Below are 17,762 nucleotides of genomic sequence, written 5' to 3' on the forward strand. Positions count from 1 at the left end.
AGAAGGCTCAAACCTTCGACCCTTAGTTGTGACCTTGACCTTGAGCTGGCATGGTTGACTCATAATTTCTACACATCGTTCTGATGAGGTAATCATTTGACCCAAGTTTTATAAAATTCCTTCAAGGGGTTTAGGAGATATAGAGCGGACACGAAATGGAAGGCTCAAATATTTGACCTTCAGTTGTTACCTTGACTTTGAGCCGACATGGCTGACTCATAAGTTCTGCACATCGCCTTGATGAGGTGATCGTTTGACCCAAGTTTGATGAAAATCCTTCAAGGGGTTTAGGAGATATAGAGCGGACACAAAATGGAAGGTTCAAATCTTTGACCCTAAGTTGTGACCTTGACCTTGAGCCGGCATGACTGACTCATGGGTTCTGTACATCGTCTTGATGAGGTGATCATTTGACCCAAGTTTTATAAAATTCCTTCGAGGGGTTTAAGAGATATAGAGCGGACACAAAATGGAAGGCTCAAACCTTTGACCTTGAGTTGTGACCTTGACCTTGAGCCGGCATGGCTGACTCATGGGTTCTGCACATCGTCTTGATGAGGTGATCATTTGACCCAAGTTTTATAAAATTCCTTCAAGGGGTTTAGGAGATATAGAGCGGACACAAAATGGCAGGCTCAAACATTTGACCTTGAGTTGTGACCTTGACCTTGAACCAACAAGGCTGACTCATGGGTTCTGCACATCGTCTTGATGAGGTGATCATTTGACCCAAGCTTCATGAAAATCCTTCAAGGGGTTTAGGAGATATGGACCGGACACGATTTTGTTACGGACGGAAGGACGGACGTTCTAACGAAACGGTATTTATGTGACACCCCCATTGTTCTCTCTATTGTTCTAACAGTCACATAAAAAGAAAAAGGTCACATAAACAGAACGGAATGAATGACATCAAAGAGAAAGTACCGTTATGCAGTCACTTAACCATCATTTCGCGGGCACGGAAAGACGGAAGGACGGACGGACGGACGGACGGAAGGACGGACGCAGACCATTCCTATAATCCCTCCGCCACGGCGGGGGATTAAAAATGGCTTCATACATACAAGTTACACAACAATATACTGAGATGATGAGATATAAACCAATTCAGAAAAGTTCATTTGTGAGTGTGTTGCAAGCTTTTGTTTTCTATGGTGTACAAACATATATAAAAATTGTATCCTTTTCGACGTTTTATTTTATATTTATTTGGTCGGCTGCTCAAAATTGTTGTTTTTATTTTTATTTGCCCCCTCCCCCCCCCCCCCCCCCCCCCCCCCACACACACACACACACACACCCACCGCCTACCCCGAATGTTTTGAAAAATCTCCCGTAAAACAGGAAATAAAAACATGCTGGCCTAAAATTTAAACGGTAGTTTGAAACTTAGGAAAATTGAAGATGACGGTGTCGTACTGTATGTGACGCCATATGCACACTGTTGAAGGATGTATTATGCATAATAAAACCTGTAAAAAGATTCTTTGGAAACAGAAGAATAATAGCAGAATCGGTTTAATTGAGTCTGTTCATGGGAGGTAATGAAATGTGCAATACCTCACACGCCCCCTAACACCAGTTTAAGCGGAACACCATTACATATAATGTTAAATGGACTCCTTGATCCCAAAGGACTAGAAAATATAACAACAATGAATCCAAAGGAACAAAGGACGGATCTACGGAATCGACTCTGGCGAGAGCTCATGACGCGGAGTAATCTGCAGACCAATCTACTCTCGCCGAAGAATGCTACACGGATTGCGACTTGGAATGTGAGAACGCTCTGTGTTACTGGACGGACTGCACAGGTGGCTAGGGAAATGGAAAGATACCAACTGGATATTCTCGGGATGAGTGAAGTGCGGTGGACAGGTTCAGGGAGACTTTGCATTGCATCCGGTCAGACCCTTTTATATTCTGGTCCAGCAGAGGGAAATGCCCATGAGCAAGGGGTTGGTTTTCTTCTCATCAGCAAGAGGACAAGTAAATGCCTTATGGAATGGAAACCAGTTAATGATAGGATTATCACAGCACGTTTCTGGTCAAAGTTTCAAAAAGTGACTTTAGTTCAATGCTACGCTCCAACTAACCAGGCGGATAAGCAAGTAAAAGATGATTATTACCAACAACTTCAGGGTGTAATTGACAATGTGGCAAAGAGGGACATAGTGTTAGTGATAGGTGATACGAATGCGAAAGTAGGTCATGATAACGTAGGGAGAGACAGTGTTATGGGCAAGGAAGGTTTTAGCACCATGAATGAGAACGGAGAACTATATGCGGGCTTTTGTGGAAACAATGATCTTTTGATAGGTGGAACCATCTTCCAGCACAAACATATTCACAAGACCACAAGGATTTCTCCTGACATGGTAACAGAGAACCAGATAGATCATGTTGCTATATCATGCAGATGGAGAAGATCATTGTTAGACGTGAGAGCCTGTAGAGGAGCCGACGTTGGGTCTGATCACCATCTGATTGTGGCCAAACTCAGAGTGAAGATATCCCGAATGAAGAAATCAGACCTCAAGAGACACCCACGGTTTGACACCTCGAAGCTCAAATCAGGAGAGACGTGCCAAGATTTTGCAGTCACTGTGTCAAACAGATTCCAGGCCCTTGCCAAACTAGAGCAGGACTCAGTTGAGGAGAAATGGGACATAGTCAAGGACACATTGAAGACCACCTTTGAGGAAACTCTTGGTTCCAAGACCAGACAATACAAGGACTGGTTGTCAGAAGACTCGACAAGGCTGACTGAGGAGAAGAGAGCAATCAGGCACAGACTTCTTTAGGCCAAAACCAGGATACAGAAGCAAACCGTCCAGGCAGAATATACAACTAAGCAGAAGGAGGTCAAGAGAAGCACCAGAATGGACAAGAGGAACCGGGTAGACCAGCTGGCCACAGAGGCCCAGTAAGCAGCAGATAGAGGGGGCATGAAGACCTTGTACAATATCAGTCGGACACTAGCAGGAAAGAGAGGCGCTGCAGATAAGCCTGTCAAATCCAAGGATGGTAGGACACTGACGAAGCCAGACGAGCAACTGGAAAGGTGGAGGGAACATTTCAGTGAACTCCTCAGCGGCACACCAGCTGATACTCCCCCTGGCATACCTAAAGGCGAGGAGTTAGGCATAGACACGGGACCTATCACCAAGGACGAGATCATGGATGCAGTTGGGATCCTGAAGAATGGTAAAGCCCCAGGCCTCGACGGGATCCCACCAGAAGCCCTAAAAGCTGATCGCGAACAACTGCAGATCTACTGATAGGACTACTACAGGATATATGGGATAAAGAAGAGGTTCCATCAGAATGGAAGACAGGTCTGATTGTCAAACTTCCAAAGACAGGAGATCTTGGGGACTGTCAGAACTGGAGGGGCATCCAGCTGTTGTCGTTGCCAAGCAAAGTTCTGACGAATAATCCTAAGGCGCATCAAAACAGCAATAGACAGGATCATGAGGGACGAATAGGCAGGGTTCCGCCAAGGAATATCGTGCACCGATCAAATTGCAACGCTGAGGATCATTGTTGAACAGTCACTGGAAGGCAATCACCATTGTACATCAACTTCATAGACTTCCGCAAAGCCTTAGATACGATAGATAGGGCCACAATTTGGAAGATAATGAAGCACTTAGGCGTTCCAGAAAAGGTCATCAACATAGTCCGAAGCCTGTACCTGGGCACGATCTGCCATGTGATACACAATTTGGACCTGTCCCCTCCCTTCACTGTCTCAACAGGTGTGCGTCAGAGTTGTTTGTTGTCTCTACTGATCTTCTCACTGGTGGTCGACTGGATCATAAGCTGTGACCAGAGAGCCTAGGGGGTTACAGTGGACCTTCACGAAGCAGTTGGAAGATCTCGACTTCGCAGACGACATAGCTCTCTTGTCCCACACTCGCCAACACATCCAGGAAAAGACACAGAGTCTGGACCTAATAGCCAAGCAGACAGGGCTCCACATCAACATCAGGAAAACAAACAGCATGAGAATCAACAACAGGAATGAATCTCAGGTTACACTGGATAATCAGCTGATTGATGAAGTGGGGAGTTTCACTTACCTTGGCAGTGCTGTGAGCAAGACAGGGAGCTCTGATGAAGATGTTAAGACCTGGATTGGAAAAGCAAGAGGTGCCTTCAACTCCCTATACAAGATCTGGAACAGCACAGTTATTCGGCTGAAAACGAAGATAAAAGTTTTCAACTCCAATGTAAAGTCAGTTTTGCTGTACGGTTCCGAGACATGGAAGCACTCCAAGAGTACTGAACATAATCTCCAAGTCTTTATCAACAACTGATTCCGCAGAATCCTGAAAATAAGGTAGCCCGAGAGGATTTCAAATGAAGAGCTCTGGAGGAAGACCAAGCAGAAGTCAGTAATACATTCCATCAAAGAAAGAAAGTGGAGATGGCTGGGTCACATTCTGCAAAGAGAACAGGCAAACATCACCCGCCAAGCTCTTGACTGGAACCCACAGGGCAAACGAAAACGAGGTCGACCAGCACTGACCTAGAGAAGAACCCTGGACGCTGAGCTTTGGACAGTCAGGATTTCATGGGGCGAGGCAAAGAAAAAGGCAGAAAACAGAGACGACTGGAGGACAGTGGTGAAGGCCCTATGCCCACCCATGGGCGAAGAGGAATAAGTAAGTAAGAAAAAATCCAAGTACGGGGAGACTTTTTACAGCCACCACACGGCACTTCCAGATTGCTGTCAATCAGAATTGTTTTTGGCAGGTCATTTTAACTTCTGGTGCTGAACTAATTCCAACGTAAACTTTTTGACGTGGAATAAGTATGATATATTTGGGACTACAATCACAAAACAAAATATACATTATATCCATTTTACTTTCAAGTTCAATATACCAAGACCAATAAAAACACAATATACCACAACCAATAAAAACATAATATACCACAACCAATAAAAACAATGACAGTTTTTTTTTATATATCTATGAAAGTCTTGTTCATTTAAATTAAAGTATTAACTAATTGCTTATAATGGGCACGGCTCCAATTAATATTTTAAATCGGGATACCGGGCAATACTTCAAAATCCCGTTTGGGCATCCCTTAAGCAAAACAAATATATATAAAATCATTAATAGTGTTTAGCAAATAGCAAGAAAATGTCATTTAAAACATCCCATAAACAAACACAAATGTATTATAAAATCCACCAATAGTGTTAAGCAACTAGACAACAAATGTCATTCATCACAAATTGTGGCAAACTCCAATCACACTGATACTTTATGCGATAAGGCTCTGTGAAACAGGGGCATTATCACCGGCATCAGGTTAAAACGATTCGCCGGCCGCTTTCCAAGAAATAACTTAACCAGCATAAGATGTTTCCGTTAGCGCTGGGATATTTTGTCAAGAGGATTTCGCTTGTCCTTTAGCGTCTCTCAATGAAAGAAAGTGACGTATATGGGTACGAGTGACGTCACATGTACAGGGTGGCGGATAAGTTGTAGCCCAAATAACAGAGACTATCCTACAGAGATAGTCGTTAGTAAGGAAACGAAGCACATAAAAAACCTAAAAAATATCATGGCACATTTTCTGTCTTATACGTATTGTGGCTGTTACTGTGGACCTATGCTGTCTTGTTCTACTAGATCTACTGGTATTCTATAGCATAAATGTTTGCCTTTTTGCTGCTAAACATAATATTTATATTTGAGTTAAAAAAAAAACAAATAGGTCTAAATGTGATGAAAAAGGAATGATACTTAAACTCGATTTCTGTTCAAAGTGTGAAATAGTATTTAAACTGTTTATATATTGATCCCATTTTTCTATTACACGTTTCCCACATGATTTTGCTCATATCAGAAATACCACTTATAGTATTAATAATAAGCCGCACCAATGAGAAATCCAACATAGTTGCATTTGCGACCAGCATGGACCCAGACCAGCCTGCGCATCCGTACTGTTCGCTAACGGTTTCTCTGATTGCAACAGGCTTTGAAAGCAGACAGCAAGGTTCCTGACTAAAATGCGCGGATGCGCGGATGGTAAAGAAAGGCCCCAGATGCACCTCTGAACATTATTTCATGTACGACCTTATGCACGCAATCTGTTTGGCTTCCTCACATGAAAGAATCGTACACCGAAAACGAGGGTTCGAGCACATGGCGCAAAAGGGCAAGTGATTCGAATTCAGCGACCTTAACCACTTGGTCACATAATCGTTTACGAAATAACAAATACTTACGCAAGGAATTGTATAAAACATCCGTAAAAATGCACCTTCAACTTTTGTGTAAAATTAATACAAGTTCTGTTTCCGATGCATCAACAGTTAATACATAAAAAGTTCCATGGAAAGCATGACTAACGCAACTAAACAAAATTTGTTCATAAGAAGTAAGAACAATTGCAAAACTATATGAGATTTTAGTACTTTCGTACGTTTTAATAAATTGCAATTTTCAAAAAACGAGGGAAGAGAACAGATAGGTAAAATAGCAAAATTATCACTAACCTGTTGACAGAAAAAGGGACGCAATAAATGCAAAACTTATTAGAGTAAAATATTTCTAAAGCGGTACCTTAAAAGTTCAATAGCTTCTTCAGTATTTCTCTATGTAGTCTGTAAATCATATGTTACTAGATAAATAACATATGGCAGCGTGTGTGACATTGATATTGTCAACCCGAGGGCAGAATGTCACCCGAGGCGAAAGCATTCTGTTTCGAGGGCTGACAATATCAATGTCACACACGCTGCCATATGATATTTATTTTATTATACCGAACAAAATTTTGTACATAAAATGTTTTTAATTCATTTAATTTAACAGTTTCATCTTTAGCGCGGTAATCGCCTGGGTACACATTGAATAGTGACGTCACTGCTATATGTGTACAAGGGAGACAATCATATGGCTAAACAATTAAAGCAGTTAATTGCCCTTATATGACATTCAAAATATCAGCGCGGTCACATGACCTGACAGTCACTTCCGCTTTGTCACGTGTCAAATAGGTTGAAAATGTTTTTGATAGTCAAAATATCTCTTTCTCGGCTAATGGGATTTTATCATTGTATACAAAAGAGAGGTATTAATGTAATTAATAACGCAACTGACAACGCCTGTTTAGCCTTTCTTTTGAAATTCAAATGATACATAGGACCTTGACCAATGCTGTATTGTTCATGCTTTCATAGGTCAATCAGTTATGTCAAATTTGGCCATAAAATATTTATAATTATATTCAAACAAGTATTTTGTCAATATGCTAAAGCTGCTAAAGCATTAACAATATTGCACATTGTAAATGTGGGTTAACAGAGATTCTAAGTCAATATCATTTGCAAATTAAAAGGAAAATAATGCAAACAATAAACTGATTATAAAAACAAAACGAAAACACCTGGGCCTAGAGTTATTGTATCTGAATATTGCGTTTTCTTTAGAGTATATTGGCTTGGATTAGTTTTTCTGAGCACACTGGTGTATCATGTTTCAGAATCTTGCCTACTTACACAATTAATGAGCATAGCCATACGTTGCCGCAGTCGATACATTGTAGCCTCGTCCTGAGTCATTCCATTGTTTTCAATAGTAGCATCAAAGTATCTGAAGTACAAAGAGAACCAATGAACACAAAGATATTTTAGCACAAAGAGAGATGATGAACACAAAGATATTTTAGTACAAAAGATAGCCAATGAACACGCAGATATTTTAGTACAAAAGAGAGCCAATGATCACGAAGATACATTAGTACAAAGAAAGCCAGTGAACACGAAATATTTTAGTATAAAGAGAGCTAATGAGCACGAAGGTATTTTAGTACAAAGAGAGATGATGAACACGAAGATATTTTAGTACAAAGCAAACCAATGACACAAAGATATTTTAGAACAAAGAGAGCCAATGAACACAAAGATATTTTAGTACAAAGAGAGCCAATGAACACGAAGATATTTTAGTACAAAGAGAGCCAATGAACACAAAGATATATTCATACTTATCAGCTCACTATCTTTTGATATTCGGTATGACAGCTGGCTATGTATACGTGGCTTTCGTATCAATAAAATGTTCTACTATACTGAAAATTATGTCTAATCAGCTACTATCAGCTTACTATCTTTTGATATTCGGTATGACAACTGGCTATACCTGGCTTTCATATCGTTGAAAAGTTCAACTATACTGAAAATTATGTCTAATGATTTAATTTTTTGTCTGAACGAACAAAGGTTTAGTATTAAGCATCCTACTGAAATTGATACATTACACATAAAAAAATTATATTCAGCCGCACCATGAGAAAACCAACATAGTGCATTTGCGACCAGCATGGATCCAGACCAGCCTGCGCATCCGCGCCGTCTGGTCAAGATCCATACTGTTCGCTTTCAAACCCTATTGCAATTAGAGAAACCTTTAGCGAACAGTATGGATCCTGACCAGACTGCGCGGATCCATGCTGGTCGCAAATACACTATGTTGGTTTTCTCATGGCGCTGAGCATTACAAGTATTGAACTTACTTTTTCCAAAGAAATGGATCAATTACTACAAGTGTTTCAACAGTATACTCATTCAGAGTCTGTCTCTTTTGTATGTTGTTTCCCCTTACTTCTGTCTGGTACAATAAAGAGAAAAAATATGTAAGCATATAAAGGGAAATAAAATGTTCAATATAAAGGAGAAAACACTCTGTCAAATAAAACTGAGAAAATCCTTCTTATAAAAAAGAAAACAATGTTGATATATGATGAATGTATTTTCTGTCAAATAAAACTGAAAAATAAATCTATCTCATTACATAAAGAAATAATTCTGTGTAATACGGTAGTAACAAATGAGAGAGAAAGTGTATCTTAAACGGAAAGAAGTCTATTCGTTTGGATATTGCATTTTTTTGTAAGCTGAATAAAAAAACGTATAAAACTGCATGCAGTCATGCTAACATTCAAAATCGCTACAAATTTCAATCATGTACAGGTAGGATATCATGCAAATATAATACCTCGTTGCCTTGGTGATGCAATCCTCGGTCTGTTCAATGAATTAATACACATGTAAGTTCACATGTAAGTTTAATTCTATACTGTTAACTATACTTGTTGTTTTTTTTTGTGTGTGTTTTCTTAACCTTTAGCCTGCTGGCGGCAAGTGATATTGCCTTTGCGACCAGTGCAGACCTAGATCAGCCTGCACGCCCATGCAGGCTGATCATGGTCTGCACTGTCCGCCATTCAGTCTGTAAATTTTCAGTGAACACCCCTTAGAATAATAATGGTACTGCCCAAATTAGAAATTCAGCAGGGTGAGGGTTAAAGTTCAGTCATACCATAGTAAAACAATCATCCTTTCTTCCAAGCAAATAATGTCACGTGATCATAAAGTTGCGACACACTGAGTAAATTCTTGTCATTATCGTTTGACGAAAAGAAAGTTATTTCACTACATTTAAGAAAATACTGAAAGCACTCGTTCTGTTAATCTTTTTATGTAATTGATTTGGTAAATTATATTACCGTATTCGCGTTACTTTCAAATGATTCCATTTACACAATTTATACGTTGTGGCAAGGTTTACTGTAAGAGAAAGTAGCACTGAATCGGAGTCTGGGTCCATCATTGTACAAAATTATACAATGATAGACGTATAATGCCGTGCAATGCTTTATGTAAGAACAAAATATTATTACAGAAAGTAACTCTAGCACTTCCTTGAGTTGTGGATGAGGGAATTTCACAGAGATTGACATTTTCGTCTTGCAATTTGAATGAGATCCAAGTAAACATGCAGTTGATTGTTTGGAGAAACTGCTCTAAAGTACAGCAATGGATGGAAGACTTGATAAGCAACATATCCACCATTGAAAGGCATTTACCAATAAATGAGCCGCGCCATGAAAAAACCAACATAGTGGCTTTGCGACCAGCATGGATCCAGACCAGCCTGCGCATCCGCGCAGTCTGGTTAAGATCCATGCTGTTCGCTTCAACGTCTATTGCAATTAGAGAAACCGTTAGCGAACAGCATGGATCCTGACCAGCCTGCGCGGATGCGCAGGCTGGTCTGGATCCATGCTGGTCGCAAAGCCACTATGTTGGTTTTCGCATGGTGCGACTCAAATAGTATGATCACATTTATACCTTTAATTTTAATGAGGAAAGGAACGTGATTTATTACGTTACCTAACATAATTACTATCATGACTTACCTGAATCCCTTTTCAGATTATCATTTCCAGTTTTAACATTTGGTGGCGGTGGAAAACTTCCGAGTGATCTTTCATTTTGCCAAGGAAGCGTGTCTGCAATATTTTAAAATTAACAAAAAACTCCTGTCAAAAGTGATTAGGGACCAGTTCCATTTGGTAATAACATGAACTTTAACCCTTACCCTGCTAAATTTTTATAATGAACTTGTCCATCTTCCAATTCGGACGGTATCTTTAACTGTTAAAAGGGGTGCTTACCAAAAAGGTACTGACTGAATGGCGAACAGTGCAGATCATGATTAGACTGCACGGATGTGCAGGTTGATCATGATCTACACTGGTCACAAATGCAGAATCAATCGTGTCCAGCATGATAAGGGTTAAACCATTTCAAAAGAGGCGAAATAACTGTACTTTCCTGAACAGACTCCTATATCAATATACCAAAAGCTGAAAATTAACATTATTTGATTTTAAAAAATCTGTAAAAGTGTATGCACGATTATTTCGGTGCTAGAAAATATGCAAGTTACAAGAAATAAAAGGATGGCTGTATAATGTTTACATTTGTATAGGATTTTAGTCATTAAAACTTGAAGGTGTTTTCGTCACATAAACATAGAATTATGTCTCCCACTATGTATACCTTTAGTTGTGGCGGCCATTTTGTGCAGCGAAGCGGAACGTGTCGGCGATATGCACAACTTGGCTTGGTACTGATCGCTCCTGTGGTGTTCCGTCGATATCTGTCCAGCAGTTTGACCTGTGAAACCTGGACAATATTTTTCTATTTTTAGCTCTGGTGGCCATTTTGTGCAGCGAAACGGAACGTTCCAGCGATATGCATAACTAGGGTTAGTACTGATCACTCCTATGAAGTTTCGTTGAAATCCGGCCGGCAGTTTGACCTGTGAAAGCCGGACAATATTTTTCTATTTTTAGCTCTGGCGGCCATTTTGTGCAGTGAAGCGGAACGTGCCGGCGATATACACAATTAAGCTTGGTACTGATCACTCCTATGAAGTTTCGTCGAAATCCAGCCAGCAGTTTGACCTGTGAAAGCCGGAAAAGCTTAATGCGGACGGACGGACGGACAGACGGCGAAGGCAAAAAACAATGTGTCTCCCACCCCCACCGCCCCCCCCCCACCAATGAGGGAGACATAATTAATGACAAAACTAGGCAGTCTGAAAGACAGCTATATCCCCCATCACTGTTATATATAGTGAAATGGTTGATGGTACTGGGTGGAGGCACTGACTTTTTTTTTTTTTGGTTGTTGTTGTTTTTGTGTGTGTGTTGGGTTAAACGTCGCACCGACGCAATTATAAGTCATATGGCGACTTTTCAGCTTTTATGGTGAAGGTAGACCCCAGGTGCCCCATCCGTGCATTATTTCATCACGAGCGGGCACCTTGGTAGTACAACCGACCTTCCGTAAGCCAGCTGAATGGCTTCCTCACGTGAAGAATTCAACGGCCTGAGTGAGGCTCGAACCCACATTGAAGAGGGGTGACTTTGTTAAGTATATTTTATAGTGACCTTGACCCTGAGCCTGCATTGCTGACTCGTGGGTTTTGCAAACCATCTCAAAAAGGTGAACACTTGACCAAAGGTTCAAGATATCCTTCAAGTGGTTAAGCAGAAAAAGAGGGGACAGGAAACTGATCTTGATCTTGAGCAGGCATGTGTGAATTTTGAGTTCTGCACATCATCTTGATATGGGAATATTACAGCCAAGTCATATTTAAATCCTTCAAGGGGTTTAGCAGATACAGAGCGGACACAAAATGGAAGGCTCAAACCTTTGACCTTGGGTTGTGACTTTGACCTTGAGCCAACATTGTTGACTCATAAGTTCTGCACATTGTCTTGATGAGGTGACCATTTGACCCAAGTTTCATAAAAATCCTTAAAGGGGTTTCGGAGATATAGAGCGGACACCAAATGGAAGGCTCAAATATTTGACTTTGAGTTGTGACCTTTGACTGCATAAGTTTTTCACATAGTCTTGGCAATCATTTGACCCAAGTTTCATGAAAATCCTTCAAGGGGCTTAAGTTATTTGGAGCGGACAAAATTGTTACTGGCGGACGAACGGAGACCATTCCTATAACCCCCACCACTTTTGGTGAGGGATTAATAAAGATATTAAATTGCAGACGTAACAATACGAAGCAAGTTTATGCTCCGGCACGAACACTCATCACAATTTCTCTAACCAAAAAACACCAACTTAACTATATTTGATCTAAACAAAAAAAGCTGTGTTGTACCTTGAGGAAGTAAATAATCATGGAGATAGGGATCATCGTCGTCTGTCTCTGCAAAGATAAAATTAAGAAATATAAAAGGCCAGTAACCGTATAACATAACTTCAGAAATTCAGACACATACGTTAAAGGTACTCTCTCTAGATAAAAACTACAGTTTTACATAAGTGCGCTGAAAAATACTTGAGGAAGTAAATAATCATGGAGATAGGGATCATCGTCGTCTGTCTCTGCAAAGATAAAATTAAGAAATATAAAAGGCCAGTAACCGTATAACATAACTTCAGAAATTCAGACACATACGTTAAAGGTACTCTCTCTAGATAAAAACTACAGTTTTACACAAGTGCGCTGAAAAATACGAAAAGGTCAGAAAATTTTCAGAAGTAGAAAGAATTACAAAATGAAGATATAGCAAATCGAATTTCAAATATCTAAATAGTAAACCTTAACTTCAGACATACATCTGGGTTCAGTAGACTAAATTTTAACTGTTCAAATCAAATGTTTTACAAGTACAGACTTTACAAAATAGTTCCAAAGAACATACTTTAGAAGAAGCAATATATAAAAATCTCGCTAAGCAACTACATTGTATATATTTACTTCCTGTGACAAATGCAATGAAGAGGTCATCTGAGACCAGAAGAGAGTACTATTTGGCAGTGATCAGTGGTTTCACGCAAATTGTCAATACATAAGGACAAAACTTACAGCCCTTCTCAGATTCAAGGTTTGCTTGGCATTTTCAATATCTCGGCAAAAAAAAAAACACAACTAATCTTTACTACTCGAATAGTTTGATTTTCTAAATGACTTCCTTGAAATCAAGCGACAATGCAACAAAATCAAGTGAACAATAAGATAGATCGATGGGGTTGCTTCTCAATTCCTCAAAACTGTAAGCCCCAAGAAGGGGTTTCCCTCCTTAACACAAAAGATCAATGTAACTAAAATGAAAATGCCGAAATTAAAAGTAATGGTTTACTTTCCTCTACATTACTTACAGATCAGTGAAAATTAAAATCCAAGACCTACACCAGGTCACCAGACATCTGCTGCATTGGAAAAACTGGTTTAAACAGGTCAGTACAACAGAAATTTTCTCATATAGCCTAAATAACAAGGTCTTCAAAAATGGCAGAGTCTCAGGTCGGGTGGTGATGGGCGCGTACCTATTACAGTATTCCAAAACTTGATAAGTCGAAAACAGCCTGATTTAAAAACAAACATAGAGATCTATATGACACTTTCCTTGACAACCTTAGACACTTTAACCTCTAACAAATTGTTACAATCCCATCTAGGAATGAATATTATACTAAATCTTTTCTAACCAAATACCCTGCCCAATTGAACACATTCGCCTCCCCCTCCCCCACCCAGCAAGTCTTGTAACCTCGGAACATGACATTGCTTTTCATGAATTGACTATCAACTCAGAAAGGCCATTTTAAAAAAGAAATATTCAAGCTGAATGCTAAACATATACAAACAAAAGTGAGTATGTCATGTGTGGACATCCCTTGGTTAATCTACCCCAAAATCGTAAGATTTATAAGTAAACGGGACAAAAATGTATTTAAACATGAAAAAGGTAATCAATCAACAATCGTACAAATATCTAAGGCCCTTTAAATCTAAGATTCAACTGCCTATTTGTCTTCTTTGGAATCTGTAATCTTACTTGGTGACTCCAAAAACGTTCTACTTGTTCATTTAATTAACACAACAAAGCAAACGTTGTGGTGTGGTTCTATTGAAGTATGAGGGTCTTATTCATGCTTACATGGTATTAAAGGTAAAACATCCTCAATAAGCTTTTAAAAGTCCAAGCCCCTAAGCCTGAAACAACTCAATAAGAAAGCAACAAATCCCGAATCACCACCCGAGATGCGATGAACGATCCTCGTAACATTTTAGGGTGTGGACAAGTAACTTATGGTGCTAATTCCAAATAAAGCCTCTGATCCTGATGAAAATTTCCAAAGAGTGCTACAATAGCATAATCAAAACATCGCTCCAACCACGGCAAACATAGTCTAACAGGACAAGTCCTAAAATACTGGAAAAGAGCAGTTCTTGCACCAGTTTGCAAGAAAGGTTACAAATCCGAGGCTACTAACTATAGACTCATATACCTATCATGTATTGCCTCTTATTGATGGAGTATATTCTTGTCTAAAACAGCATGGCTCATGTTGACAAAAATAATCTTAACCTGTACTAACATGACTTCAGGTCAAAGCATAGTAATGATGCACAACTCATAAGTTTCACACAAGAGATATTCAACAATCAATAAATTCACGCCACCGTAATGGTTGTTAGTAAAACTGTTGACAATGTTGACCATTTTTTGATTAACAAGCTCAATACCCTGGGAGTCCACCCGTTGGCATCCCAGTGGAGAAGGACCTATCCAAAAGATTAGCAGTGTATGGCTTCACCTCAGATAAACCTCATGTTATCTTTGGGGTTCCACAAGATTAATCATTGGCCCCTTTAATAAATGTTCTCCCAGAGTCCATCAAAAGTAACTCGTTGACACCACTTTCTATCTGACGATTAAATCCTCGCCATATTTTCAAACCCTTAAAAATGATATCCATTCCCTAAAAACCTGACTAAAGGACTGGTCAATGGAGTACAACCTAGATTGTTGTGAGTTATTTAGAATTCCTCAAAAGAATTAAACTGCAAAATACCTGAGTGTCAAAATTTATATCTCAGTTGGTCAAAACATATTGATGGCAAAATATCAAAAGCAAATAACTCACTAAGATTTATCTTAAGAAATATCAAAACAAACATCATAAAAAGGAAAGTAAACAGCATACTAGTATTAAACTTATGTCCGTCCATAGCTTAAGTTCTGCTCTTTTTTAATGTAACATTGGCAAAATTCCCTCACAAACAAAATTAAATGGGTACAATGATCAGCAGCTCGATATGTCCTCAACAATTATGGTTGAACAAGCAGTGTCACAAAAATGCTAAAAGGAGTCAACTGGACAACGCCGTACTTCCTTAAATCTTGTTTTGAAATTAAATGAAGTCGTAACTATCTTATACCACCACTGCTTGATCCCATAATCTATTACGCCACAATTCCATTCTTCTTCCTATTTTCCACGACCAAAACGTTCCTGGAATGGTCTCCCCTTGTACAAATAGTCCAACTAGAATGGTCTCCCCTTGTAATACAGTCCAAATGGAATGGTCTCCCCATGTACATACAGTCCAACACAGTTAGATTCTATTCATTGAGAAGCTAGCAACTGCAACATATTTGAGCCGCGCCATGAGAAAACCAACATAGTGCGTTTGCGACCAGCATGGATCCAGACCAGCATGCGCATCCGCGCAGTCTGGTCAGGATCCATGCTGTTCGCTAAAAGTTTCTCTAATTCCAATAGGCTTTGAAAGCGAACAGCATGGATCCTGACCAGCCTGCGTGCGTGCGCAGGCTGGTCTGGATCCATGCTGGTCGCAAACGCACTATGTTGGTTTTCTCATTGCGCGGCTCATTTATCTACAGCAATGTTTTCAATATTAGTAACTGAAGTTTAATTTTGCACCTTAGCAGCTTGCTGATCTTTTAACAATACGTTCCAGAAAAGCGCCTCCAAGTCATAATTTGAGTGTTGTGCAGTACACCGTAGATTTAGGTCTGTATATCTTTAAAATGTGAAGTGTGCATTTCAACGTATACGAACATATATCAGTTATATTACTAAACATGAAAATTTAAATAATTAACCTAAATTCCGTTTCAGATGCGTTTGTACTGTTCCTACTTGTGGTACTGGTGGTTCATTTTCCAAAGGAGCAGTGTCTGAAACATTTCAAATAAAAAGATAGTGTCTAGTTTGATTATTATATAGAACATTTAATATGGAAACTGGATTCTGTAATTATCTACTGATAATGGGTAGATGGTACGAATCTTTTGGCGTGTTTTACTCAAGTTTTAGTTCAAACATTTAAAGCGAAATTTATCGCAAATTTGTGTTGACTTGAGTACAACAACTTGAACAAGTAATTGATAAGACTTAAACCCTACATCAAAATGAAAAAGTAAGTTTGCAAGAATTTAATTTACAATCGCTTTGCCTTATTAATTCAGCGATAGGGAAGAGTTTCGCACCTGGAGGAAGCAAGTAGTCATAGAGATAAGGATCTTTTTCGTCTGTTTCTGTAAAATATAGAAGGTCAGAGCCCGTATATATCAGCACTTTACAACTGAATTAAATATGATACTTGAAATGCGAAATATTCAATTTCCTCTATTTTTGATAAAAATAACTACATTAATACACGTAATTCTGCTTGAAGGTAGTTCAGCAGATAGATGTTATTATTAGAGCAAAAGTAACAGCAGTAAAATTAATCGGTATATTGTTATACATGTATTACTTAACATAATAATTTAAATAACTGACCCAAATCCCGCTTCATATTCGGTCGTCCTGTCCCTGTGTGTGGTAGTGGTGGTTCATTTTCCCAAGGAGCCGTGTCTGAAAATTTTCTCATCGAAATAGAATAGTGTCGAAAGTGATCATTAGTCCTTTGTTATTTGACAACTTACCTAAATTCCGTTTAAGATGGGTCTTTCCTGTTCCTACCTTTAGCTGCGGTAGAAAAATTCCAAAAGATCGTTGATTTTCCCACGGTGGCGTGTCTGAAACATTTCAGTTCAAAGTTTCTCAAATCAAGGTAAAATGTAATTATAATATAGCTCCGTTTACTTCAGTCAAACCCCGTGCAATGTAATTATAATATACATGTAGCTCCATTTACTTCAGTCAAACCCCGTGCAATGTAATTATAATATAGCTCCATTTATTTCAGTCAAACCCTGTGCAATGCTATTATAATATAACTCCATTTACTTCAGTCAAGCTCTGTGCTATGTAATAATAATGTAGCTCGAAATCCCGTGCAATGTTATTATAATATAGCTCCATTTACTTCAGTCAAACCCCGTGCAATGTAATTAATATATAGCTCCATTTACTTCAGTCAAACACCGTGCAATGTAATTATAATATAGCTCCATTTACTTCAAACAAACCCCGTGCAATATGATTATAGAAATAGTTACATTTACTTCAGTCAAACCCCATACAATGTAATTATATAATATAGATACATTTACTTCAGTCAAACCCGATGCAATGTAATTAATAATATGATATAGTTCCATTTAGTTGAGAATTAGGACCGTTTGACTTTTTGACAATTTCGACT

At 39.0% G+C, this 17,762-nt stretch overlaps 1 protein-coding gene across 10 annotated transcripts in view; it reads right to left on the reverse strand.

The window, feature by feature from the left end:
- Positions 1–17,762, reverse strand: part of LOC123536674 (uncharacterized) — a 59,018-nt gene that overhangs the window by 25,314 nt on the left and 15,942 nt on the right. For 5 of the 10 annotated variants that reach the window (XM_053527960.1, XM_053527958.1, XM_053527953.1 and 2 more), the window contains 8 exons: positions 17,101–17,193; positions 16,660–16,707; positions 16,273–16,347; positions 12,695–12,739; positions 10,237–10,332; positions 9,033–9,061; positions 8,551–8,645; positions 7,535–7,628 (listed from right to left, as the gene is read on the reverse strand). In XM_053527960.1, coding sequence (XP_053383935.1) covers positions 7,535–7,628; positions 8,551–8,645; positions 9,033–9,061; positions 10,237–10,332; positions 12,695–12,739; positions 16,273–16,347; positions 16,660–16,707; positions 17,101–17,193 — 575 coding nt within the window. Of the gene's footprint in view, positions 1–7,534; positions 7,629–8,550; positions 8,646–9,032; positions 9,062–10,236; positions 10,333–12,512; positions 12,561–12,694; positions 12,740–16,272; positions 16,348–16,659; positions 16,708–17,100; positions 17,194–17,762 lie in introns of all 10 variants that reach the window. The other 5 variants (XM_053527959.1, XM_053527954.1, XM_053527952.1 and 2 more) reach the window with 4 other exon arrangements.

The sequence above is a fragment of the Mercenaria mercenaria genome, chromosome 17 (assembly GCF_021730395.1).
Source record: "Mercenaria mercenaria strain notata chromosome 17, MADL_Memer_1, whole genome shotgun sequence".
Taxonomy (NCBI): domain Eukaryota; kingdom Metazoa; phylum Mollusca; class Bivalvia; order Venerida; family Veneridae; genus Mercenaria; species Mercenaria mercenaria.